Source organism: Elephas maximus, chromosome 3, assembly GCF_024166365.1.
Source record: "Elephas maximus indicus isolate mEleMax1 chromosome 3, mEleMax1 primary haplotype, whole genome shotgun sequence".
In the NCBI taxonomy this organism is placed as follows: domain Eukaryota; kingdom Metazoa; phylum Chordata; class Mammalia; order Proboscidea; family Elephantidae; genus Elephas; species Elephas maximus.
Genome location: NC_064821.1, coordinates 42,346,360 through 42,373,922, shown reverse-complemented (window position 1 = coordinate 42,373,922; position 27,563 = coordinate 42,346,360). Strand labels below are relative to the sequence as shown.

At 59.0% G+C, this 27,563-nt stretch overlaps 1 protein-coding gene and 1 long non-coding RNA gene across 2 annotated transcripts in view; one reads left to right on the top strand and one right to left on the bottom strand.

Annotated features, from left to right (window-relative positions):
- Positions 1–27,563, bottom strand: part of TP73 (tumor protein p73) — a 67,680-nt gene that overhangs the window by 24,844 nt on the left and 15,273 nt on the right. The window contains exons 3-5 of the mRNA XM_049877702.1: positions 26,018–26,109; positions 25,096–25,216; positions 184–426 (exon numbers count right to left, since the gene is read on the bottom strand). Of these exons, the coding sequence (XP_049733659.1) occupies positions 184–426; positions 25,096–25,216; positions 26,018–26,073 (420 nt within the window). The 5' untranslated portion in view covers positions 26,074–26,109. The remainder of the gene's footprint in view (positions 1–183; positions 427–25,095; positions 25,217–26,017; positions 26,110–27,563) is intronic.
- On the top strand, positions 1,047–3,662 carry LOC126072488 (uncharacterized). The gene is made up of 4 exons (XR_007516513.1): positions 1,047–1,158; positions 1,616–1,706; positions 2,133–2,395; positions 2,813–3,662. It is a non-coding gene; the product is annotated as an uncharacterized LOC126072488 (long non-coding RNA).

Sequence of the window (27,563 nt, the reverse complement as noted above, 5' to 3'; positions counted from 1 at the left end):
GAGGCCGGCCAACTCTGGCCACGTGTTTGAGGGTGGTACACCCAGACCGTCCAGCCCAGACCCGCCCCCCTGCCTGGTGCCCCTCTCTGCCTGGTGAGTGGACACCCTCGGCGGACAGCACTGGCCCACCAACACCCTCCCACCCGCGCCAGCCAGGCACCCCTGGAGGCGCAGCACACTTACCGTCCAGGTGGCAGACTTGGCTGTGCTTGACTGCTGGAAGGTAACCTCGAAGTGGTGGGGGCCGGGGTAGTCAGTGTTGGAGGGGATGACAGGCGCAGGCGACATGGTGTCGAAGGTGGAGCTGGGCTGCGCGTAGGGTGAGTGGGTGGGCACGCTGGCAGCGTGCTCCGGGGTGTAGGGGCTGGCCGGGGCTGCGCGGCTGCTCATCTGGTCCATGGTGCTGCTGAGCAGATTAAACTGGGACTGGCGGGAGGGGGAGGGAGGGGAGAGACAAACAGTCAGGCTGAGCGGGGAGCCGCCCGGGCCCCCCCAGGTGTCCGGTTACAGGAGCCTTAAAGGGCCAGCCTGCTCGAGTCATCCCAAACATTTCCTTGGGCGCCCCCCCAACAGGTCACGACTTGTGCCAGACTTGTGCCAGATGAACCGACAGTCACCTCACCTCCCTCCACCAGCCATTCTGTGCTGCCAGGGTTTCTGGGGATCCACAGAGTTGGGGAGGGGAGGAAGCAGGGTTTTGCACGCCTGGAGGGGGACTGTCTGGAGGAGGAGGCCCTGGCTCTGGCCTCCCACATGGTCTCCTGCTGCATGGTTGCCCCTATACCCCACAGCTCTGAGTGGGGACCCCAGGCCCAGGGAGTCAGGCAGGGCAGAGACGGGGCCAGGCAGACCCAGTGTTTCATGGGGTTGTCTGTGTGGCCCTGGGGCACCAGTCTGACTCCCATCCAGATTGGGGGGCTGGAGGAAGCCTGACTTTCCAATAGATCCCCAGAGTCATCTCTTTAGGGCGGGTGGCCTTAGTCTCCATCGGAACGGCCCCTCTACACTTAGGGACCCCATCCTTGTCTCCCTGCCCTGACAGTGTTCTAGCTCCTTCCATCCCCTCGATTCTTCCCAGCATCCTGCCAGCCCAGCTGCCCACCAAGGTCAGGCACCTCAGAAGCAAGAACTCAGGAGTGGGAGCCAACCATGGAGAAGGTGTGTCCTCTAGGTCACCCTCCATGGGCTTCTGGGCCAGGATGGGTCGGCTCCCACCAGGAGCCAAGGGAGGGGTGCTGGCTGCACTCAGTGTCTGGGGTCTCAGGTAGATCCCACCTGGAGGGCTGGCCAGGAAGACCCTCATTCCAAACCTGCAGCTTCCAGCAGGAGGTGGGCTTTGGAGGGTCATGCAGAACAGCTGACAGGTACAAGGCCTCTGAGCATCAATGTGTAGATTAGATGGCCCTTGCTCTGCGTCAGGGACCACTCCCAGTTCACTGTGTAGGACCCCTTTCATCTCTATGCCTCCCAAGTTGGGCCCTGCTGTTCTCCTCTTTTACAGATGAGGAAACCAAGGCCCAGGAATGGGAAGTGACTCGCCTTGGGTGATGTACTGGGGATGAAGCCCAGGGAGTCTGGGCTTCTCCCTTACCCCTGCTCTCCCTTCTTCCCCCAGCCCAGCTTCCTGGCTCCCCAGGACCCTGGCCAATGACACCAGGAGACCAGCCATCAGGAAGGCCATGAGCCTGAGGCCCCAGGTTGAGATGGTAAACTGGAGAGTGTGCCTGGTGAGGGAAGGCTGCACAGCAAGGGGGCAGAGGGTGCGAGGTTGATGTGGAGGAGGAAGCAGGAGCTGAGTGTGAGAGCCAGGCACCCTGCATGCTCTCCTTCAGAACCCTCCCCTCCCCTCCCGGTAGGCACACATCCCCTCACTGGCCTGCCCCCAACCCTGCAGATTAAAACAAAAAGCGCAGTCTGTTTCTCCAGCTGGGGCTGGACCAGAAGAGCACAGAGAGCCCTGGCTGAGCCCCAGGGGTCCATGCTGTGAGTGACTGAATCAGCCACTCGCTCCCAGGACCTCTGCCTCTGTCTCCACCAAGGGAGGGTTGAACTGAACAGCCCAAAGCCCTGTCCGGCTTGGCATGTCTCCAGCCTGCCAGAAACACCTCATGGCCACATGTGTCCCTGATCAGGGTCCTCAGAGCCTCAGGCACCTCCCAGCTGTGCAGGATCCAAGGCCGGGCAGTGAGTCCCACAGGGAGACAGACGGCAGCAAGTCCAGGGTGAGGGGCATCTGCTGAAGGCTGCCCAATATAGAGGAGCCCAGTGCAGGGTCCAGGGACACACATCTTCTGATGTGGACAGGCCACTTCCTTGGATGTTCCAGCCCACGGGACGCCAACTCCGATTCAGTGTGGACCTCAGCCCCTTGGGGACATCCATGCTGGGCTCAGAGGTGAGGCCTTAGCCCGAGGCCCCGGCATGCTGATATGGGCGGAACCCCTGGGGAGGCCTCTGGGTGGCAGCAGGCAGCTTGCCTGGCCCTGACCGACCCCACACTTGGGTCTGTTTTGGTCACTTCTTTCTGAACCTCCAGAGCCACAGCTGCCATAGACCTGTGTCCATCTACTTTTGGACCAGAGGTCTCTCCCTGAGGGACAGACCCTCCTACCTCCAGCATCGCTGAGGCTCTCTCCCCCATTCTACTTGGGCCCCCACACTGTCCCTAGCAGGCTGTGGACTGGTCACTCTCCCCCTGGGCTGTGGCCCTGGCCTCTCCCAGATCCTGGCTGTTCTGAGGAGGGTTCAGGGAAGTGACAGTCCCCCCAACTCTGAGAGGCATTTAGGGCAACAAACCTCTTACTCCACACAGGACAGGGCTACAGACCCCCAACCACACAGCCCTGGGAGCTGCCAACAAAGCCCTAGCAGGAGAACACCTGCTTACATGGAAGGTGCCAGAAGGGGCACTGTCATCTGCCTAACAGGCCTCACTGACCTCTGCACCCTGGGGGGCTGGACGCCTATCCACATGGAGTCTGCCTGTTGGTTCAGCTCTTTCTCTTGCCGAGGTGGGGGTAAAATACCATCACTTCCCTTGGAGCTGGTGAGCATAAGGGGTAACACCCAGACGTGCTGAAGCCCGGCCAGCGCACAGGCCTTGTCCCATCCCAGGACCCCAGTCCCGGCACCTCCACGGCCTCCAAGTCCAGTGACCTGCTCCCTGCCTAACCCCAGCCTCAAGTCCTGCACCACTGACCATCCCCTCTCCTGGATGGCTCCCCCAGGCCTTGCCCTGGCTCCTTCTCAGCTCTCAGGTCCAGCTTAAAGGTCTCCCTCGGAAGAGCTGATACAGCCCTGCTCAACCTCAACCCCGAAGCTCGCTCATCTGCACAGTGTCCACCAGAAGCACACTGCATGTGTGCGTTTTCTGAGTTTTCTGTCTTCCCATAGGGCTCGAGCCCTATAAGGAGAGACATCATCATATGGGTCACCACGTGTGCCCCCGTGGAACAGTCTGCTCGGTGCCATCCAACACTGTAGCCAGGCCCCTGGGCCCCATCCTCGTTGAGGGGTGCTGTCAGGGTACATGCACCAGACTCCAAGGGCTCAGCACCCAAAAGCCTGCAGAATTTCTCACTGACAGTTTGTATTGATCACATGCTGACACGATCGTGTTTGAGGATAAATAAAATGCATTATTAACACATCACTGGTTTCTTTTGGTCTTCTTAAATTTGGCTGCTGGACCATTGGACATTCCATATGCCTGCCTCTTGCATCCTGTTTCTACTGGATGGCACTGGCTGTTGTTATTAGGCACCATCGAGTCAATTACAACTCATAGCAACTCCATGTGACAGAGTTGAACTGCCCCACGGGGTTTTCTGGGCTGTAATCTTCACAGTTACAGACTGTTAGGTCTTTTCTTCTGCACAGCTGCTGGGTGAGTTCAAACCACCAACCTTTCGATTAGCTGCTGAGTGCTTAACCGTTGTGCCACCAGGGTTCTTTGGTGTGGGCTACATCACCAAAAATGTCTGCTGAGTCAACTAGTATAATTATTATTGTTATTAGTAGCACCCCTTCAGGGGTGTAGGGAGACCCTGTGTGGTGCAAATGGCTCAGCTGCTAAAAAATGTTGGAGGTTTGAGTCCACCCAGTGGTACCGCCGAAGAAAGGCCAGGTGATCTACTTCCAAAAAATCAGCCATTGAAAACCCTATCACAATGGTCTGATTCCATTGTGCATGGTGTGACCATGAGTTGGTGGTTGACTTGATGGCAGCCAACAACAACAATGAGGGTGTAGACCATTGTTTCTTACAAAGGGGCTGCTCATGAGGTTTGCTGAATAAATTTGCTGACAAATGAACGAATGAATGACGAAGGTGGTTGTGATGGGTGACAGGGATGGCACCCCCTTTGTGCGGCTGGCTAGGAGTCAGGACTAGACATCAGCCGGCCGCTCCCACTCCCATGTTGCTGCCCCACCAGACACCGCCGGACACTAGTACCAGACACTGACACCTCCCAGTCTCAATAGCCTCATCTCTTTTGCAGATGACAGGCCTGGCCCTTCCGGAAGGCTCTGCTCTGTTGCCATCAGAGCTCTGGGCTGGCCACAGGGCTTCAGGAAGACTTCTCCCTCCTGGCTTCAGCCAAGCCTGGGTTCGAGGCCACTCTGGGTCATGTGGACCCTCCGAAGGCTTGCTGCACAGGCCTAACCTACCTCCTCCGGAGCGCCAACACAACAGCAAGGTAACAGCCAGTCTGCCCTTGCCCTTGTTTAGAAGCGGCAAGCTGCAGACCCAGGACACCGTTTTTCATATTTTAACTTGTCCACATTCTTTAATGATCTGAGGTGGGTGCCAGGGAATTAGTCACTGTACCGAGTGGAGAGGCTGATAGGATCTCCTTGCCAAACAGCAACAAAGCAGGAGGGCGCGGCGGCCCCCGGCAGCAGCCCCCTTCGCAGCAGTTTTAATGAGATGTGAAGGAGCTTCCGTTTCGCAAGTGGCAAACTCGGAGACCCCATCCCCAGCATCATCCAAGCGGGCTGAGAGGTCTCCCTCAGGGGTCCCGAGGAGGGCTGCCCAGACCAGGGTTTGGTACCCTCCCCTGTAAGACCCAAAGTCATGTCCCCTCTCTCTGGACCCCCTGAGATAGATGTCACGCTCGTGATGTTGCTGGAGGCGCGAGGGCCTCTGAAGCCCCCGCCCAGGGGCCTGGAGGCTGGACCAGCACTGGCTAGACCAGCAGAGGCAGCTGTCTTCCTGCCCTGGTGGGTGCTGCCCCAGCTGCTCCACAGGGCTGCCTCCCAAGCTCCCGGTCCATGAGCAAGGTGCCTGGTATGACCCCAGCAGCCCCTTTCCCATTTCTTCCAGTGTGGCTGCAGCATCGCCTGCAACTGGAGGACCACTCCTCAGTGAAGGAGTGGTCCTGCCTCCTCAGTGGGCCTCTCCAGGGCACCCTCGAGAGCTTTCCCTCACCCCAGGTGTACCCTCTGCCCCGGGTGCAGACTGTTGGACTCCCATTTCCCTTACGGCCCAGATCCTGCTCCACCTCAGACCAAACTGCAAAAGCTGAGGCCAGTCCACCAGGGGCTGCAAGGAACAGAGAGGAGGGCCCCCAGAACCAGAGAACTCCCAGGGGCCAGGAGAGACCCAGTTGGCAGCAGGAAGGAACCAGGGCAAAACCAGGACTTTTTTGGTTTGTTTTGTTTTCCAGAAGAACTCCCCAGATAGTGGGCTAATTAGGGCACGCCCGGCCCGCTGCGGCCCGCATGTACCTGCATGTGCACACAGGGCTCCCAGCCCGACCTAGGAGGCCGCGGGCAAGCAGAACGCCAGGCCTTGCCTGAGCCCCCATCCCTCGGGTGTAGGGGGATAGGGGGAGGCAGGAGCTCTGGGGAGGGACCATGGCTGGAGGAGAGTGAGCCCCACTCAAGACATCCAGAGGGGCACACGGTCACCTCGCACTTTCCTTGGCCCAGCAGGCCTGGCCCACACAGCAGCTGGTTATCATCTGTTCCTCCCACTGTCCTTGTCCATTTCCCCAACAAGGCCAGCCCAGAGCAGAATGCTGGGGCGGGGAGGGAGCCGACGGGTCAGAGCCTGCCCTCAGGGGCCAGCAGTCACTCCCCTCCCTCCCCTTGAGTAGGGGTCCCGGGGTGGCCTGACCATTTCTGGCTAGCCGCAGCATCTCCTTATACCGGCTGCTCCATTCCGGCAGAGGGCAAGCACAGGGTGGTGTCTCCTCAGGGCTCAGGAAGGGCCAAGGGGGCTCTCTAGCCCCCGGCAGGGGTTGGAGGTGGGGTGGTGGGTCATAAAGGGACATGGGGTCCATCCTTAAGCCAGCCCCTGGAGGTGGGGCAGAGGACACGGCACCTGAAGAGGCCCTCCCGGAGGGGTGCAAACCAGAACCCGGGATCCCAGCCCACCAGCATCAGTGTTATTCTGACTCAAAACATGGGAAATGATAAATTATCCCCCACCAAGTAGACACTAAGGAGCCCTGGTGGCTCCGTGGTTAAGTGCTCAGCTGCTAACCAGAAGGTGGGTGGTTTGAACCCACTTGCAACTCCACGGGAGAAAGATGTGGCAGTCTGCTTCCATAAAGATTACAGCCTTGGAAACCCTATGGGGCAATTCAACTCTGTCCTATAGGGTTGTTAGGAGTTGGAATCAACTCGACTGCCCACAGAAACACCAAACAGACACCAAGGAAAGGCAGCAGCTTTGCCACTACAGCTGTGTGTGGCAGATGGGGCTGGGTACATCTGTGCTGCTGCAGCAAGGCCCTTAAAGACAGCCTCCTGGCCCTCGGCCCCCTGCCTGGGCCAGTACCTCCTATTCCCCCTCCCAGTGTCCCCAGACGCAGCTCCCCAGCAGCAGAGCCCTCTCCCCTCGGCTCCAAGTCTCCTGTGTTTCCAGCCAGGGCAGAGAAGACCAGCCGAGGCACAATCGGAGGCCACCATGCAGCCTTAGTCCACCACAGCCAGAGTGACCGAGTGCAGCACAGTCCCTGAGCTCTGGTAGGCCAGCATGTAGGGGAGACGCTGTGGGCTGGAGCAGAGGCTCCCTGGCCCTGTGAGCAGCTGCTGGGGGAGTCCAGAGAATGTGGAGACCAGGCCTCACCACTGCGTGGGGTCTCCCAGTACCTGCCCAGTGCTAACCAGGGATGTGAAATCTGCTGGGTCTCACAGCCACCCTTCAGGAAGGGGATGGAAGCTCGGAGAGGCTAAATAACTCACCCAAGGCCCCTATGAGCAAGAAGCACAGCAAGAACTGGGGCCCGTGGTCCTGGCTCCAGGCTTGCCCTTGACCCCTGATCTCTCCTGCTGACCTGGGAAAGGGGAAGAGGGGGTGTGCTGGGGGAAGCATGGGTTGTGGGTGCAAGAAGCTCCACTTTTTCGTTTGCTATCTCAGTGGGTACACCCTGGGCAGCCTCGGGCCACCACGACACAGAGGTCTCCCTGGGGGCCACACGCACGCATGTGCTCACACACAGGCCTCGGAGAACCTGTTGACAGGGACGGCAGGGACTCAGGCTTTGGGCCACCCTGTGAGCGCTCCTGGCCCATGGATGTCCTGGACTGTGTCTGAAGCCCCCAGAAAAGGCGCTGGGCAGAGGCGGGAAAGGCCAAAGAGGGCAGCCCTGGGGTGGGGTAAGTCCCAGCTCTGTGCTCATCCCCATCCTAGTCCACCCTAGTCCACCCCACAGGAGACCCAGGCAAATCCTACAGGGTCCCCTGGCCTGGGGTCCTCATCTCAGGTCCTTGCAGGTGTACTGGGAGCCTTCCAAGTGCTTAGCACCAGCCCGGGGTGGTCAGCTCATAAATGGAGCAGCTTAAGCCCAGTGTCTTGAGCCACTGTCTCTGGTGTCACACTCCCTTTCCAGGCCTTGTGGCTTTTATTCTCCTCACACCCTGGGATAACGTGACCTTAGCCCCTAGACCAGAGGCCAGAGGGTGCAGAGTTATGTGGGAACTAGGCCCCCGGCTCCTCTGCCAGCCCTGGGCCCTCCAGCCCAGGAGGACAGCCAGGGGTCTCACCTGCCCACCTTGACCCATGGGTCTGCTCACCCTGGGCCCTCAGCAGGAGTGGCCACAGGAAGCTTTTGTGTGTCCCCTGCCATGAGGGCACAAGATGTGGAAGATGAAATTCCTGCCCCTTTGAGTGGTGATAACAGCTTCCCCAAGGGTCATTTTCAGCCTCCTTCACACACTCTGCTGGTCCTACCACAGGGCCTTTGCACATGCTGGTCCCCCTCACCACTGGGCGTTTGCACATGTGGGTCCCTACCACAGGGCCTTTGCATGTGCTAATCCCCACCCCATGCCTGGAACGTCATCCATCTCCTCTCTGCCAGGACAGGCTCTCAAGTCTCCCTTCCTTCTCGAAGCATTCTTGGCTCTCTCCAGCTGTTTCTGTGTCCTGGGGCTTCCTCTCCCACGCTTCTGAGTTGAGTAATGAACATCATAACCCACCCCCTCGTGGGCTCATACCCCATCTGCACCCCTTACTAACAGCTCAACCGTGGGTGCTAGCTCAGCCTCTCTGCCTCAGTTCCTCATGGTAACATGGGGTATATAATAACTCCTGTTGTTGGGGGCCTCTGTTAGTGGGGGTCCAGTGAGCTACCACACACAGAATTAGGACAGAGTTCAGCATATGCAAGTGTGACAGAAGCGTCCACTGTTATCCTACCTGGCCCTCTCCCTCTCTCCCCATCTGCCCCAGGTGGAGCATGGTGCCTTGGGGGTGTCTACAATATCCCGCAGTTCCAGGGGCCCTGGGTGGTGGCAGTTGGGGAGCTGAGGCTGGGCTCTCTGTAACAGCCCAGTGATGTGGCCACAGCCCACAGTGCCCTCAACTAGACACACATGGGTCCCTTCTTTCATCACCATACAAGGGAGCAGGCTTGGTGCATCCCATCTGCATTTCTGCCAGAAATGGAGAAGACTTCATACGTTTAACGTTTCTACCATTTTTGTTTTTGTTTTTTAAAGGTCTGGTCAGGAGAAAAATCATCCTTCATCCAAGGTCTAGGTCATCCAAGGTCTAGGGCCCGTTCTCTGGTGCAGATCCCCTTGGAAGTGGAACTCATGGAAGATGCTGGCCTCACCCCCACCTCCTCCAGTGTGCTTTCAGTTCAGCAAAGAATGTTCCAGTTGGTCCTTTGCGCGCCCTCCCTCCACTTTCAGAAAGGATCTGAAGGGACTCACAGAGGGGACAGAAATGCCGAAACAACTCAAACGGGGACCAAGGAGGTGGCACTGTGGCAGCAGATGGGGACACTGTAGAGGCAACAACCTTCAGCCCCATCTCCCTGGCAACTGGTGGGAAAAGCGGACCAAGAGGAGACACGGAATTCTAGAAGTCCAGCTGTCCAGGGAAAAGAGACGCATCCAGAGGGTCAGGAGAGAGAACTTCTCTGGGGCATGGAGCCCGAGCCCCGTGGCACAGTTCCTCTTCACTGGCAGTCCTGCAGTAGGCCCTTGCGCTTTCTTCCTGCTGCATTTCTCTAGTAAAAGCCTACAGCTCAGTGTGGCGGCGTTCCCAGGACAGGCAGCTCCTGCACTGTACAGGCTTCGCTGACCTTGCTCCCTTGCTCCCCCTCAGATGTGCCCTCCTCAGCACGAGGCCCCCAGCCCCACACACCCACCCACATCCCCATCTGGCATCCATATCCTGCAGAATTTCCTTATGTATTCTGTCTACCCTGGAACGGCAGCTCTGGGTAGAGGGCAGAGGTGTGTGTGTTTCACCCATGCTGTCAGCTCCCACGCGATGCTGAGTGGGCCCTGCTAAATCTCCCCAGGGCTTACGCATGTTGGAGGACCTGGGGTCGGACCCCCAGGGGTCTGCCAGGCCTCCCAACCCCCACTTCCTCCCTGCACGCAAGTGGGGGTCTAAGTCCTCTGTGCTCTGACTTCAGCCACTTGAGGGGTGACGGGGGCAGAGTTCTGCGCTCCCAGGAGGCTCCAAGGGCCAGGCCTTTGCTCTTACAGAATGAGAGCATTCCCTGGTTTACACTCCCAGGCGTGTCTGGACTTGGGGCTCCAGCCTCACCCAGGGTAGGTGACTGACATGCAGTCTGGCTCCAGCTTGGAGGTAACCCGTCCCACTCAGAGTGGGACCTCCATCCCGCCGGTACTTCCCACAATCACTCCCAGAGTCTGTGATTAAATGGATGGAAATGCCGACAAGCTCCGACTTGTGCTGGGGGAAGGTGTTCTCCCCTCCCATGAACACGTACACAGCGCCCTCCTCCTGCAGACACACACCGGTGCCCTCCTCTCCCAAAAACGCACACTGTGCCCTCTCACCCTGCAGACACACACTTGGTGCCCTCCTCCTGCATACACACACTGGTGCCCTCCCCTCCTGCAAACGCACACTGTGCCTTCTCCTCCCGCAGATACGCACGCATCACCCTCCTCCTGCAGACACACACTAGGTGCCCTACCCTCCCAAAAACATGCGCACTGTGCCCTCTCCTCCTGCAGACACACACATTTGAGTCCTTCCCTGCTGCAGACACCCACTCAAATCCCTCTCCTCCCACAAATAGACACGTGGCACCCTCTCCTCCTGCAAACACACACACACACAGCATTCTCTCCTCTTGCACACACACAGAGCCCTCCCCTCCTTCAGACACCCACACAGTTCCCTCTCCTCCACTTAACTGAGTTAAGGCCTTGCCCAATCTGAACTGGGCTGGGTAGAACTTTCCACGCTGCATTCCAGAGAGACGTGCCCCCAGAAGCCCTGCACTTCAGCTGCTAAGGCATGTGTCTGCAGGACCTTGATGGGCAATGGCCCTGCTGCCACCTGCAGAGGCTGCTGTTGGGAGGAGCCTAGGTGGGCGGGACAAAGAGCATCCTCCAGGCTGTGCCCCCACCAGCCTATCTGGACACAGACTTTATGGGCTGGGGCTTGGGGGGGTCCCAGGCAGGGGACCAGCAGTGCAGAGAGCCTGGGGCCAGAGGAAGGGCTGGGAACCCAAGAGCAGCCAGAGAGATGGGAGAGAGCAGTCCCAGGGAGCAAAGCCCTTGGCCACTCTGCCACCAAGGGAGTCAGTGAGGTGGGGGCCACTAGGGGCTCTGGGCAGAGACAGGTGGCTCAGCGTGGTGAAGGGACCCTTGGCTCCGGAGCTGGGACAAATGCAGCAACAGCAGTGCAGGAAGCAAGAGGGGTACCTGCCGGGCGTGAGCGAGGGCACAGGGCCATGCCCGGGCACATTCAGGGGTTTGCTAAAAGGGTTCATGATAAACTGGGTGCAGGTGGCACAGGAGGGGGTGTCTGGCTGAGCACACAGATGATGGCATTCCCACCAGCTGAGATGAGAAGTCACCCACTGGGGCGGATTGGAGCTCACTCTGGGTCAATTAGATGAACAGGGGGCACCCAGGCTGGCAGAAGACAGAGATGGCGGTAACAATGCCTGCACAAGGGTGTCAGGATGCCTGGGGGGTGGTGTGGGGTCAGGTCCAAGGAGACTGGGTGAGTGGGATGACACGGGTCTCTGTCCCCTGATCACCCCCCTGAGCACACAGACAGGCTCTGGCGGCTCCTTGACCCCACATGCCCCAGCCCCACTTGTTCTCAACCCCCTTCCTCACCTGGACTCTCTCCTCACTGACTCCAGGAGCCACTGTCTATCAGAGGTTGCCCGAGATCCCCGCCCCTTTTTCTGCCCTCCTCTATCCTGTCCCTCATAGCCTCCTCAGAGCCACCACCCTCACTATCTCCACAATACCTGTCTCTCCCAGTCCTGAGGTTGTCCTTCCAGACCCCTCTGCTGACAGGCCTCCTCCACCGGAGACCCCCTCTACCGGGAACCCCCTCTACCAGCACCCTCCCCCAGTTGGTGTGCTTCTCTGCTGTGGTCCTCTCTCCACCAGCATCCCCCTTTGCAGAGGTCCACCCTCTGCTGGCATCTTCCTTCCATGGGCGCCCCTTCCTCTGCCTGCACACCCTTCTGCTGGGGTCTCTCCTTCACCAGCATCCCCCCTCCTTCAGTGTCCCCAAGAAAGGGAGGAGCCAAGAAGTCAATGGGGGAGGAGGAGGGAGAGATGGCAAAGAGCAGGAGGTGTCGTGTCCCCACCCCCAGGCTGGTGAAGTGAAGGGGAGGGAGGGGCATCCAAGGCCAGGGTCCCCTTCCCTCTGCAGCACTGGATGGCCTTTATCCCCTCACTGGGCTCCTCCACCAGCATCCCCTTTCCATCAGTGTCCCCGGTCTACCAGTGCCCCCCTCCTCCACTGGCACCCCCTTTCTTTTGGGGTCCCCCTCCACCAGCAACCCTCCTCCAATAGCATCCCCCCTCCACCAGTGCCCCCCTCCACCGGTCTCTGGGTGCTGGCCCTGGGCCCACTTCTGTTGGTCCTCCTGCCTGTCCGTTCAGTCTTCGCCCAGCCCTGACTCTATGCCACCCAGGCCCACACTCCCCGCACCCAGACACCTTCACTTGAGTGTCTGCACTGTTGCTCTGGCTGGGGGCTCTAACCCTGGACCCTGCGCTGCTCCTCCCAACCACCACCCTCCCTGGTCTTTCCTGCCTCTGTCTGAGATCCTCAAAGAAAGACGGAGCATTTTCCTCAACCCAACCCATCCCTCCTACTCCGCGGGTCTGAGCCTCGAGCCTCGTCCGCTTGCACCTGATCCCCCACTCCACCTGTTCTGGAGTGAGCCACTCTTTGGGGTGTGGTCAGACACACCCCTGTGGGCCACCCTCCCATGCAGCCAGTGTCCCACATCCTGACCTCTGGTGATGGCCTACAAAGACCCAGGGCACAGCCACCCTCGGTCTTACCCTGACTTCTCCTCATGTTCTCTGTAACACCCAGCCTCCTCCTGTTCCTTGACCAAGCCAGGCTTGGCCACCCCTGGGGCCTGGATGCTGGGGTCTGGTCCAGAACAGAAGCCCCACTGAGTAAATCAAGAGAGGGAAGAGCCAAGAAGTCAATGTGGGAGTTGGAGGGGGAGGGGCTCCAAGATGGGAAAGAGCAGGAGGTGCCCCATCCCCAGGCTGGCAGAATGGAGTGAAGCAGGGGCATCCAAGGCCAGGGCCCCCTCCCCTCTGCAGCACCGGGCACCCCCTACACCATCACTGGGCTCCTCGGTCTCCACACTCTCTCCTCCTTCCTGCTGCCAGCTCTCATCTGTGTGGTGTCCAGTGGGTATCTCAAACATATCCCAGCCAAAGCAGACACTGAACTCAATCCTGTCCCACTGACCCCCGCCACACACACACAGCTTCTCCCCACCAAGTAAATAACAACACCCTCTGTCCAAAACCGGGTCGCCTTCCCCCTACTCCCATCCAGCCCATCAGCAAGCCCTGTCAACCCTGCTCCCCAGAGCCCCAGTGCCCCTCATCTGCATGATTCCTCTGCCTCACCCCCTGTAGCCTCAACCCCTAGCCTGGGGTTTACATCCCTCCTCTGCACCACCCCTTGGGCAGGTACTTAACAAGTGTGTCTTGGCACTCCAACTGGCTTCCCTGGGCCCCTCCCTCCGTGCCTTCCTTGCCCTGTGGTTGCACTTTCTGCAGGGATGGCGGCCACCCAGTAACACCACACACGGGCACCTTCTGCAGGGATGGGGGCCGCCCAGTCACACCACACATGGGCACTTTCTGCAGGGATGGGGGCTGCCCGGTCACACCGCAACAGGGCACCCAGATCTTTCTCCACACTCTCACTTTTTCTTCCTAACCAGCCCTTTCACTTTGCTCACTGGCATGATGACGCTCCCTCAGCCTATGTTCACAGGCCCTCTGGTCAGCCAGACCTGTGCCTCCCTCAGGCTGGGGGGACAGTGGGGAGCGGGACAGGAGCAGTCACGGCGCAGCTTGTGGTGACCCCACTGCTGCTGTGGAGACCTGTATACGTGCATTTGTCAGTGTACACACTGAGCCCTCCAACAGAAGGACGCAGAAAGAGGTGGCGGGTTTGCAATAGCACTGTTTATCCTTTGAGACTCTAAAGCTTTGGAAAACGACAACCCAGGGAGAGGTCAGGTGGGGTCCCAGGGCACCCACCCAAAACAGGGATGAATCTGAAATTGGTAGAGAGCTTTCCAATCTGGAAAAGTCAGCGAATCCCAGACATCAGGGACAGTGCTGGAAATGAGAGGGGCCATTCACACCTGACTTTGTTCACCAAGTGCACATCCCAGAGAAGGGCCTCAGCTGAGCCCTGGTCAGCTCCCCGTGTGCTGGGGCCGGGCTCAGCCCACCACATGTCACACCTCGGCAGAAGCTGCCACGCAGGCAGGCACGGCTCCATTGGCATCACCATGGGGGCCAAGTGCTGAACGACCTCAAGGATGGGAGCATGGACTCAGAATTTGTGTCCCTGTGGCCAAAGCCACTGCGAGAGTCATTGAGCCCTCAACTCGGAAGAAGGTCGGCTGAGCAGAGTGTGACTGAGGGAAGGGGTCCAGCTCTCACTAACAGATTTTCACACCTGGACTCACAGAACTGTTGGGCAGCTACCACCAGCGGCCAGCAGCTCCCAGTCCTGGTGGAGATGGGATTCCGACTAGTGAGACCCTGTGTACACATAAGGAAACTGAGGCTCAAAAAGGTACGTCACTTGGGGAGCGGCCCCACTGCCTATACTCTCATCCCTGTGCAAGGCTCGCAGAAGACATGGCTATAGCGTTGGACAATGTCCTGTGACTGGATCCTCCCGCCTTTGGTCCCAGCACAGCTGATTACTCTAAAAGCAGCTGCCAGGCTGGCCGGCCGACACCAACTCCACATATGACGCTGTTCATGCTGCATCTCCCTAAAGACCCTCTGGGGTGAATGCCACTCCCCCTCTCACAGTGTTCTAGCACAGTGGAAAGGGGGCAGAGAAAGGGAAACTGAGGCACTCGCCCAAACCAGGATGGCCCAACCTGGCCCACCTCCCTCCCACAAGGGAAGTGCCTCGGGAGCCACCCCGGCTCTGGGCATTGTCTCCTATCTATCTGTCCTTGGCACGCAGCTCCAGGCACATGGCTCCCAGCACATAGTGGGGAAGTGCTCAGCTGGTACTCGCTGACGGAATCAACTAATGAACAAACAAATCACGATTATCCTTGGTCTAAAAAAAAGAGCAAGAGTGATGGCATATTGGCCATTGCTGGTTCCCAGCACACAGGGCAGCAGCAGCAGGCAGATGCCAGCGGTCCTCATGGCCCCTGCCCCTCGTGCTGGGAAGGAACACTCCCATCGTCCCACCCTCCCTTTGGGAAAGCTGCCTCACAATAGCCAGCTCAGCAGGGAGAGGAAAGGTGGTCGCCAGAACCCCTGACATCCAAACAGAGACACAGCTCTAGGCCCTGAGCTTCTGGCTCTGCCTGGGGCTCCAGGCACGACAACCAGGCTCTCCAGCAGCAGGGTAAGTCCCTGCCAGCACACCTGGCAGTGTATCATAAGTCTGGGGATAAGGCTGCTCCCCCAAGGGCCCCAGACCCTGCACACCCAATAACCATGTTTGTAGATGAGTGAGTGAGTGAGTGAGTGAGTGAGTGAGTGAGTGAGTGAGTGAGTGAGTGAGTGAGTGAGTGAGTGAGTGAGTGAGTGAGTGAGTGATAGCAGGGAGGAAGAGAAGGAAAGCCCCTTCCCTACTGCAGTAGTTTCTCACATGGCAGCACCCTTTCCCAAGCACAGCCAGGGATGGAGAGAGACCACGGCGTGTCCAGACCCAATTGTCAGCACACAGAGCCAGCGCCCTGGTCAGGCAGCGTGGACGGTTCACCCACCCCCTCAACCCAATACAGATCACATGAACACTGCAATGCCTCCCACAGCCTTGCCTGGGGACACACACCCACATGTACATATACAAGTGTACCCGACACACACACTATAACACACACATGCACACACCCAGAACTACACACACGCATGCATGCAAAACAATACACGCGCACACACCCAGAACAATACACGCATGCACACACGCATAGAAAAACACACACATAGACACACACAGTCATCTACACACATGTACCCCCACCCATGCCACATAAACACACCTGCAAGGACACACCCAAACCAGCCCGAAGGGAGTGCACACATCCACACCCAGGCATGCACACTCACACAAACACACCTGCACACAAACACCCAACTACCACACACATACGCACACTTTCTCTCTCACATGCACATGCACACTTTCCCACTCAGGAACACACGCTCACATAAACACACCTGTGTATACATACAGGAACACACCTCTCCTTCTCACACACACATGCACACTGACAAATGCCACAAGACTGCAGGTCTTCAAAGGCTCCGGAGCCCCCAGATTTCGCATCTTCACTCAGGGCTCCTGCCCTTGGCCAGCAGAGCTCGGGGACACCCAGACTCTGTCCACCTGTCCGTCCTGCCCCTCAGCCCATGTGCTGGGTCTGTAGGGTGTCCTCTGGCTCCTATGGCCCTGAATCTCCTCCTCCCTAGAAGGAAGATGTCCCTGCGTGGAGCAGCTGCTGGCTGCCGCACCCTCACCTGCTCAGTTAGCAGCCTAGAGCCTGCCTGTTCCCTGGGGCCAGAAAGCCTGGAGAGAAGCCCAGGTCTCCAGGGCTCAGACCACAGGTGCCAAGTACACCTGCCATCCCCTCTTGCTCTTCGCTGGTCCAGCCCCACCCAGAGTTGCACCAGGAGGCCCGGAGGCCAGCTTGCTGCAAATCTGCAGCCTGGAGCCCAGCCACACCAGGGCCGGAGCCATGGTGACCAGAGCCACCTCCTGCCTCTGCTCTCAAATGAGCAACGTCCTCAGTGAGGATGCTCCAAACCTTGGAGCAGGGCGATGGCAGCCTCCCAGCATGAGCCCGGGGAAATCCTGAGCTCCTGGCGGCTGGGCCAGGAAGGACAGCCCAGCCACACTGCACCTGGGCAGAGCCACCGGTGCGAAAGCCAAGCAGCATAGGACACCCAGGATGAGTGAGCATCCCCCATACCTGCCCTGCCTCCAGTCACCTGGTGGGCACCCAGCCAGCACCAGGTGCTGACCATAGATTGGCAGAAAACCCCTTGGAGCGTCCCTCACAGAAAAAGCCCCAAAAGACCCCCAAGAAGGACAGAGACAGCACCCTAGACAAAGCGAAAGAGTGTGGTGGCACTTACTGCGGAGAAGTGCTGCATCGGGTCACCCGCGTACAGCATGTCAGGTGCACAGGGGTCTGGACACACCGGGGAGCTGGCGTGCCGTGGAGGGTGGCATGGGTCTCCGGGCTGGAGCAGGGAGCCAAGGGTTGAGGCCGCCAGCAGGTTGGACCTGGCGGCTAGGGAGGCAGGAGCTGGGGATGCTCTGGACCATGTGGGCCGTTCGTGGGCATTTTCACCCTCTCCATCTCCCTCAGTTCTGCCAACTGGCTGCATCTAACAACAAACCCATGGCCCACCCCCTATTCCCCATGACTATTCATCGAAGCCTGGGCAGGCCTCAGCTTGCCCAGGATGTGCTGGACCGCACCATGGAGCCTGTTGGCGGGGGGTGTGCACCCAGTCAGTGGCGGCTCCATCTCAAACCCCATCCCAGCACCTTGGAACGCCCACCCAAGGAAGGCTCTGGGGGCCCCAACACAGGCCCCCCACCCGCCCTGCTAGCAGCCTCCACCCCACACACCCGGGGCCCATTTCAGCCCTTGAGACCTTGGTAGGCATGGCTGGGCTACCCCAAGGGCAGGGATGGTGCTGCTGCCTTTCAAAGTCCATGGCCACCCAGGCAGAGGCAGTTGCCCTCCTGCTCAGGGAGCTTGGTGGTCACTGCAGCCACCCAGGGCCTCCCTCGAGGAGTGATTGTAGAGGAGAGGCACATGGGTTCCCTAGAGGGCTGGTGGCAGAGTGAGTGGCCAGGGAGAGGCCCTTGTCCTCGCCGGCCCAAAGCTGCATGCTAAAGCAGAAAGCCAGTGCCCAGGTGCTCCGAGCCCTGCTCCAGCTGCCACTGGCCTTGCCCTTGACCTTGCCAACCTCCTGGACACGGAGGACCACCCTAGTGCCCCAATGTCCTCAGCACAGCCAGGAGGCCCTGGGATGGTGCCCGCTGGCTGGAGTTTGTGCTGATTGTTATTACTCCCTTTCTGGGGTGTGGGTCTGAATTCAAATTCTATTTTATCATTGTTCTGGATTGAATTATGTCCCCCCAAAACCTGTGGGTATAATCCTACTTGGGAATAGAGTTTTCTTTGTTATGTTAATAAGCCCATATCAGTCTAGGGTGTGTCTTATACCTAACCACCTTTCAGATATAAAAAGAGCACATTAGGCACAGAGAAGTAAGCACAGAGGGGAAGACACTTGCCACCAGGAGATCGCCGAGGAATCAAGAAATGCCGGGTCTACAAAAACTGAAAGAGATCTTCCCCCAGAACCGACAGGGAGAGAGAGAGAACCCTCCCCTAATGCCAGCACTCTGAATTCGAACGAACTTCGAGTCTCCAGCACTATGAGAAAATAAATTTCTGTTCTTTAAGACCACCCACTTGTGGTATTTCAAGCACCAGGACACTAAGACAACTGTCTTTGGTACAAGGTTCCCCTTGGCATAGGGGTCTGACGATCAATGGAGGCAGCCCAGCATCCATTGCAAACAGACACACGTGACACAAGCCCCCAGAGCAGTTGCCTCAGCTCCACCACAAGAGCCCAGCCCCTGGAAGGTGCTGAAAAGACAGCACAGAGACCCCCATTCTGCCTTCCCTAGCAAAGGCCCACAGCCACCCTCAGCCCTCGGCCTCCTCAGGGGAGCAGGAGCAGCTGGGAACTTGGTGGGAGAGGCTCCAGCCTCTGGGACACCTGGGGATTGTTCCAGAGCCTGGGGACCTCGCCCAGCCCTTCTCAGGGTGAAGGGAGAGGAGAAGGCTCAGGTGCTGCTCGCCTCAGGAGCCAGCGTGGGAGAGCCCAGCTCCTGGCTCAGGACCCCCACCTAGCCTGAGTCCCACCAGCCCGCATGGCTGTGCAGTCAGGTCCACATCACTCATGTGAAGCTCGAGAAGAACGGAGGTCGGCTTGGAGGACAACCGGTCAGAGAGGGATCTTTGGGGAAACACCCTGCAGGGGGTCTGCGCGGTGCTGAGGTCAGGACGGTTTGGTGGAGGCTGCAGCTCCTTGGCCCTCGGCACCTGCTCTTCTGATTCTGAGTCACTGGGGAGTCCCTGCCACTGACCACTTCCGAGGGACCCTAAGCACTATTCGCACCATGAGAGGATATTCGCCAGAAGGGGCAGGCCACGGAGTTTCCCAGGCAGCTGTGATGGGGTCATTTCAGTGCCAGGCACTGACTGGAGGCTGGCCCGAGTCACCTGCTGGAGGAAGGGCTGGTGGGGGGCTCGGGCTGGTACGGGGAAGGCGGGGAAGGGGGGTTGCAGAGCAGCCACACTGCTCCTGAGCGTACCTGGTGGTTTCACCTTTCCCCAGACTGCAGAGTCCTTCATGCTCTAATCTGTGGCATCTGTCCCAGAGGCAGGACAGGGGTCCCTGGGGTTGATCAGCCTCGCCTTCCACCTTCCACCCCTGCCCACAGCAGCTGTTGTCAGACAAAGGTGGGAAGGCGGGAGGAGAGGCGGGAAGGGGAAGGGGACGGAAGGGAGGGGTTGGTGGGACACAGCAGGAGTCCCTGCCGACTCTCTTCAAAGCCTGTTTGAGATGGGACAGGAGCTGGGGACAGGGCCATGGGGCAGGGCAGGGGTGGGGCAGGGAGGACATCCCAGCACAGCACCGCTCTTCTCGCATCTGTCTCCCTAGCTCCCTCCCTCCCCCTTGCGCATAGTCAGGGCTGGGAGGGGCTTCAGGTGCTCAGAGTGGCTGAGCCCACATTCTGTGGAAGGGACAAAGGGACAGGAGACTCAAGAGGGAACGGGAAGGACTGCTGGGACTAGAACCAGGACTCTGCCACCAAAGTCCTGCGGCCACTGCCCCCTCAGTCCACCATTAGTGCTCATGGGGTTGCAGGGGAGGGGGAGCTTCATCCCGTCCATGCTCCTCCCAGTTGGGGCCTGGGGATGCCCCAAGCCCTGAGGGTATCCACCGCCCCCAGCTTCCTCCCTTCATCACAGCACCAAGTCAGAGCTCCAGGAGGGCAGGGGTCAGGTCTATCTTGCCCACAGCCCTACTCACAGCCCTTCCTCTTGGTCTTTGCAATAAACTCACCCCTCGTCCCAAGCCCACAGGGGCAAGGACCCAGCAGGCTGTTCTCCCCTCCCCTCCTACAGCAGGGGTGCCTGTTTTAGAGGGAGACTGTGTGCCTGGGGGTGCAAACAGTGAACAGACTCTGCTGCTAACTGGTAGTTTGGAGGTTTGAATTCACTCAGAGGTGCCTCAGAAGAAAGGCCTGGCAATCTACTTCTGAAAACTCAGCCATTGAGAACCCTAGGGAACACTGACAATGTTGTCCAAACACCACCTCTATCTAGTTCCAAAACACTTTCATCACCCCATAACCAAACCCTATACATCCTCATTAAGCAGTCCCTTCCCATTCCCTGTCCCCTACCCCCAGTGCCTGGCAACCACCAGTCCGCTTTCTCTGTGGGTTTACCTGTACTGAATATTTTGTATAAATGGAATTATACAGTTAAAACAAACAAACATATGGAGCACAGTTCTGTTCCGATTCACGTGGGGTTGCCATAAGTCAGAGTTGACTGCACCACCACAAGCTTGATTTTTTTGGGGGGGTGGTTTCTTGTGCTTGGGTGAGCCACAGGGGTCTGCTGGGACCACCAGAACCGAAGGCCACTACTGACGGGGAGGTACTCCACACGAAGGGGTGGTGCAGGCCTGGCTTGGGGCCATGCCACAGACCTCCTGGGGGCTGCTGTTCTGGGTCTGCGTAGGGAACAGCCTTCTTGCACTGGGGGCCTCCGCCTGTCTGCACCACCATGCTTAGTGTTTGCCACGTGCTCCCTACGTGGCAGCCATCACCCGAAGTCCTCCAAGCCTAATGACAGAGCCAATCACTAGCCCCATTCCACATATGAGCCAACTGAGGCCAACCAAAAAAACCAAACCCAGTGCCGTCGAGTCGATTCTGACTGATAGCGACCCTATAGGGCAGAGTAGAACTGCCCCATAGAGTTTCCAAGGAGCGCCTGGCTGATTTGAACTGCCAACCTCTTGCTTAGCAGCCGTAGCACTTAACCACTGCGCCACCAGTGTTTCCAACTGAGGCCAGAAAGGTTAAATAACTCACTGAGGGTGGTCGCTAAGAAGAGGAAGCGCTGCTCCCTGTAGGCCCCTTCAGCCACAGTGTGGAGCGAAGCTCTGGCTGGGGTGACCACAGGTCTTTCTCCCTTTGGTAGCTGCCACAGCGCACTGCCTACCAATGTCCATCCCGGGCTCCCGACTGCCCCCACCTCCCCTTTAACAGCCCATCGCAGCTTCCTTCCTTCCTCACCAGGGTGGTGAAGGGGTCCAGGGCCTGATGGCCAGCTCCACATGCCTCTGTGAGCCCCACAGTGCTGGCTGCTCTGGGCTCACTCCTCCATCACCCCAAATTCACAGCCAGGTCCCTGAGGCCCAAGGATGTGCAGGGACCTGTCTGAGGCCCCACAGCTGGGACCTGGATCCCAGAGGTCCAACTTCTCAACTGAGGATGCCCACCCCCTGCCGCTCACTGAGGGCGTCATGGGTCCTCGAGATGGGTCGTCTCTGACTGTGCTAGGGACACTGCTCAGAAACCTGGAGAGCATATTTGGAGGACCTGCCTGTTTGCCAGGGCAGATGATGTGGTGCCTGGTTTCCACAGAGGGCTGCTGCCCCACCCCTAAGGACCGTGCCCACTGGAGCAACATCCCCTTGGCTGGACAGCTCCTGAATTGTGAGCAGGTCCCGACTGGGAGTGAGGGTGGTCCCAGAGCAGTGGGTAGGGCCAGACTCTTCCTGAGCACAGAGCGAATCTTGGTGGGGCGGGGGAAGGGGCAGCTAGTGGAAGAGGGAAGAGGAGGCCCCACACAGGAGCCTGGGGGTGGCCCTGCACAGGTGAGGTCCCGCGTGTGTAGAGGCAGCCCTGTCCTGATCATGGATGTAGGGCTGATGAGAACCTCTGACCCCACTGCTAAATTTTCACAGGAGAGACCAGTCCTGGCCTGGGCAGCATCTCTTGTCTGAGGTTCCCGGCATGGAGGTGGTGCAGGAACCTGGGCCCTGCCTCTGTTTCCATGACATGTGTGAACTGTGGGTGGGCTGGGGAGTGATGGGGCATAAGAGGGGGAGCTTGGGCTGCTCAGGAGCCTCCCAGGGTCAGCCCCAGGCCAGGCCAGGCCAGGCCCCTGTCTGCCTCCAGTAGCACAGTTTCCTCCCTGGGCATCATCCCCAAAGTGGCTTGCCCTCCTGGTTCCTGGGTTGCACTTTAAAACATCTCCCAGTTCAATCTGGCCAAGGCTCCCAGGCCCCTGAGGCTCAGGGTGAACAGGACCCCGGTGGGCATGAGGCCACTTTGTAGGGCAGTGGGGCCACCTGAACCTCTGCCCCACACTAGGGCAACGGAGGACGGTGACCACTTGGAGGGCCACCATGGGGTCAGGGGTGGGTGCTGTGAGCCCCTCACAAGGTGACCAGCCTTGGTTGGACAAGCTCACTGCTCTTACGAAGTACTGGCCTGGGGTTGGCAGGTGGGCAGCTCTCTTCCTGCCGGCCGACTGTGATTCCAGGGAATTCCCAGCTCTGAGAGGTGAGCTCTGAGAGCAGGTATTTTCATAATGACTTTTACTACAAGGCGTGTCGCTACCTGACTGGGTCGGCTGCCTTGTTGTTCACAGAGGTGGGAGGCCCCACCCTCGTCACCAAGCAGCGAGCAGGCAGCAAGTCCCAGCAGGTGAGGGCTCGGAGCACCCTGTCCCAAGCATGCCCGCCTGCCAGCCCAGGTACCCCACAAGCGACTACTACTGCTCCTGTCTCCCTGAGCCAGGACCCTCTGCCTACGCTGGGTCTGGGGAGTCTCTCAGCGGTTAGGGAGGCAGCTTCCAGAACTTGGGGACAGACACCTTACCAGTCTGCACCCAGGAGTTGGCCCTCTCAGATCCTGGTGGCCAGCTCTAGTGCTCCCCAGAGGGAACACTGATGTCTAGTAGGGGGGTCTGGAAGGTGAAGGGTCAGAACCTTTTCCCCTGAGAAGCAGAAGGAAGAACAGAGAATATTCTGGAAGGGACACAGCTTCCACCTCCTCCTGGAATTACACAGACCAGACCCCACCCCGGGCCCAGAACCTGCCTCCGTGTCCTCCCCTGGGGAGTGGGAACACAGCTGCACCGGGATGTGTGAACTCTTTCTGCTGGGCCTACTGTCCTGAACCGAGGCCAGAGACCATGGCTACCTAGCCAACTCCGGCAGGATCTGAGCTAGGATGTGCCTCAGGGGAATGGACATCACGGGAGGGGTCTGACCGCCAGTCCCCCTCCCCACCCCAGCTGTCACTGCCCTATGAGGTGCCTCATCTAACCTCAGGTGGGTCATCTCCGCTCCACCCTAGCAGCTATGATGGGGATCCTCCCTCCTGTTCCCCCAACCCGTTTCACCGTGTAACCAGAGCTCGAGTGTCCCCCACTAGCCACCAGATGCCCAAGGTGGCTGAGTCACCTGCCTGAACACCCAGGATACAGGTGTGTTGAGGTGAGTGAGGGGCTCCAAGCTCTAGAATAAGGGCTTTGGGGAGCAGGCCCAGGCAGAAAGAGAAGGGGCCAGGCCTCGGCAATCCCCTGGCCTCTAGAGGGTTCTCAGCTCCACCTCCCTCCTGTGCACCTGGCCCCATGCCCAGTGCTGGTGTGAACGCGCGAAGCACAGCCCTGCCCCGAAACGTGCTCAGGCGAGGAGGCCATCCAGGGGCCTTTTCCACCCTGCCCTCTGTTCCCACAGGTCTCTGCTCAGTGTGAGGTTTGCTTTCGCTTCTGTGCTCAGCCAAGTCCCCTTGACAAGTCCCCACCTGAGGGATCCTGAGCCCTCAAAATAACTTGCTGGCAAAACTGAGCAGCCCAGTGGTCTGGTGGAGGCTATAGGCAGGAACTGCCAGGGCTGGGGCTGGGCTGGCCCAGGGAGGTGGCCACAAGTGAGGGCGCTGGGGGCAGCAGGCATCACTGGGCCTCCCCATGACAGGGGTCCTCACACCCCCTTCTTATGTGTGCCGCCCACCTGCCCACCCACCTCCTGGCACACCCAGGGCCTGGCAACAGGGGCCAGAGGGAGGGGCAGGGATATGACCCCCACTCACTTCCCCACAGCCCTGAGTCCTCATTCACAGGAAAACCCATCTGGGCAGGACCTGGAACAGTGTGGGGCTGGGGCCTTCTCCCATCCCTTTCAGGGAGGAAGGGGAGCCTGTCAGGACAGGGTACCAAGGACTCAACTGCTCTGCCTACCCCCATCCAGCCCCCCTTCCTCTAGAAGCAGCACCTCTATATTTTTTCAGAGTCCCCTTCCCCATTTCTCAGCCCCTAGGATGGAGGGGCAAGCTCTGCTCTATCCTACTGTTCTGTGGGGTGGTGGGGTCATGTGACCAGGGCAATAAGAGGCACAGAGATGACCCAGAGATGGGCACATGTCCGTGTTCAGACCAATGAGAGGCAGGTCTGCTGAACTATGGGAAAAGGGGGTCCTGTTTCCACAGACATGGAGATGCAGGTGGAGTCTGATACCCTTCACCATGAGTAGAGATGCTACCTAAGACCAAAGCCAGCATGGGGGAAAGCAGAGAGATGGACAGAAGCACTGTTTGAGCACCCAGATCCAGCCATGCCTGAAGCTATCATTATCCCCAGATCCAGCCATGCCAAAAACCATTCCTACCCCCAGATCCAGCCATGCCTGAAGCCATTTCTGAAGCCATCCCTACCCACAAATCCAGCCACATCTGAAGCCATTCCTACCCCTGGATCCATTCATGCCTGAAGTCCTTCTGACCCCTGTATCCAGCCATGCCTGAAGTCATTCCTACTCCTGGATCCAACCATGTCTGAAGCCATTCCTACCTCTGGACTGACAGGCACATGAACCAATATATTTTCTAATTGGCAATTTCAAAAGTACTGACAGACCCATGGGAGCAGCTGCACATCTGACAGCCCATTTTCTGGCTTTGCTGGGCTCCCACACCAGGAAAGTCCATGTTCACAGTCTTCACCCTGAGCCTTCACAGAGGGCAGCCCCACTCACCATGACAGAAGTGGCCATGCCCTGCAGGTGGAAGACGTCCATGCTGGCCTCCGCACTGCCCACCACCTCGTTGTTCTCCCGGCTCGACTGAGGAAGGTCAAAGTAGGTGCTGTCTGGCTCCCTGGGTGGGAGAGAGGGCACAGAAGCTGTCAGCCCTAGGTGGGGTATGACCCCTACCTTCCAGGCCTAGGACAAGACCAGTCCACGGCTCCTTTGGGGGCTCATATCTGCTGCCCCCAAGAGACCTTCGGGCCTTGTCTCTGCTCCTTCCTGCCAACCCTCAGCCCCCCGCTCCTCCAACCTCTCCCTCTGCCCACCTCTCCAGGGCTGTGAAAACCCAGGAGGGCATGGCCAGACATGGGCACTGGCCCCAGACCTCTCCCACCCTGAGCCCTCTCAGGAGGTAGCCAACGAAAAGATCCATATTCTGGACCTTGTGTCCCCAGAGGAAGGTCCAAGGCAGCAGTCCCTCTTGCTACATCCCCAAGTCAGCCTGGGGAGGGCAGCTGAAGCTCACTCAGCCCAGGGCCACCCTTTGTGCTCTAGCCTAGGCAGCCCAGCAGGGGTGACCAAGGCTAGCCCGAAATTCAGACCTGGCCTGCCCCATTTGTTCTGGCCTAGTTAGTCCAACAAGGGTGGCCGAGGGGAAGGTGGCCAAGGCTAGCCCGGCCAGAGGCTGCTGTATCTGATCTGGCATGGGCAACCTGGCAGGGGTGGCTGAGGCTAGCTGGTAGTCTAGCTCAAGACCTTCCATCTGCTCTGTCCTGGTTAGCCCAGAGGGGGTGGCTGAAGCTAACTCAAAGTCCAGCTCAAGACCCCCATCTGCTCTGTCCCAGTTAGCCCAGTAGTAATGACTGAGGCTAGCCCAGAGCCCGGCCCCGGACCCTCCATCCGCTCTGGCCCGGGTGGAGGTAATACTCACAGGGAGCTCCAGAGGTTCTCGAACGTGGTTCCGTCGGGTGAGGTGGACTGGGACATCTTCCCCCACGCCACGGCCCCCACCGGCTGCTGACTCTGTGAGGGGAGAGAGAACACAAGTCAGGAAAGACAATGGGCTTTCAAGGAGCTGTCCTCCTCTCCCTCCTCTGGCACCCTGGCAGGGAGGGGGCAGGGGTAATGATGCTGCCTCAGCACTGACTATGGCCCTGTGCTCAGCACCTCACCCGTCGGCTCTTACTTCATCCTGCCCGTTCCCAGAGAGGAAACCAAGGCAGGGTCGGGGGTGAGGGGTCAGCCTTGGGGAGGGGCAGACCGGAATTCAAACCAAACAGAAGCTTCCAGTGCCACCACCTATGAGGGTGACACTATCCTCCCTAGGGGTGGCTGGGGGGCCTCTGTGGGGGCAGAACTCCAGTCTTCACTGTGTCTGGGAGGTGACACACACTGGGAGGTGTTGGTGGCACTACTAGGTTTGCCCCTGTGGGCTTGTGCCAGGATTGGGGGCATCCTGAGGTCCTAGACCTTAGAACAGCTCAGACCTTGGGGCATCCCTTCTTGGAAAGGGTGTGGGGGGGCGGTTTCCCTCTCACGGGAGATGCTCATGGGGCAGTGGGATTGGCGTTGCTCTTTGCCGGTGCTCAGATGCACAATCACCCTCCGCTCCATCCACTGCTTCTCCTGAGACCCTCGGGCCCAGCTCCCACCCCCAAAGCAGCCCTGGCCACCCAGGGGGAGGCGTGGCCGGGGACCCTTGTCCTGCAGTGGGGGGACTGAACAGGAGCCTGACCTGACTGCTGCCCCCCGTCCTGGGCTGAGGCAGGATCTCCCTGGGGCCGGCCTGAGGGTCCTCAGTAAGGGGGTATGGAAGTCGCATGGTCACCACCTGGCAGTGCCCAAGCATAAGGGCCTGGATCTGTCCATGGCTGGGTGGGGGGCGGCGAGGATGGAGGGATGACCCACGATCTGTCACTTTGGTCTGCCCTTGAAGGCTTGTCGCACACTCTCGGGCCACCATGTGCTGGGCCGCCAGAATGGAACAAGCACTGGAGCCAAGAGGGAGGGCCACCGAAGTGCCTGAGGGGAAAGGCGGGGTCAACAAGAGATGACTGTGAAGGGACAGGTAGAATTAGCCTGTGCGTGATCACAGCACGCACTTTCCAGAAAGGTGAAGGGAGGGGCCCCAGGATGCACGGCCGGAAGTGCAGGGCAGGCTGAACTGTTGTTTCCAGAGGTGGACGTGAGCGTGCTTGTCCACTAATCTGCCCTCCACTCACCACACAACCCAGATCCTCAGCAGGTGACACTGACCTGCACTCTGACCACAGAGCCACCCACTACCCAGTGGCCTGGGCGTGCAGGGCATGAGACAGGCTCTAAGGAGGCCAAGATGCCGCTCAGACACTGAAGCCCTGTGGGGCAGAAACCCATTTCCACTCACCCTCAGGGCTGGCCTTTTGGGATGAGCAGCAATGACTCAAGGCAACTCCCTGGTGCAGGCAGAATGTGCCGATTTGGGGGCTGGCCAGCAT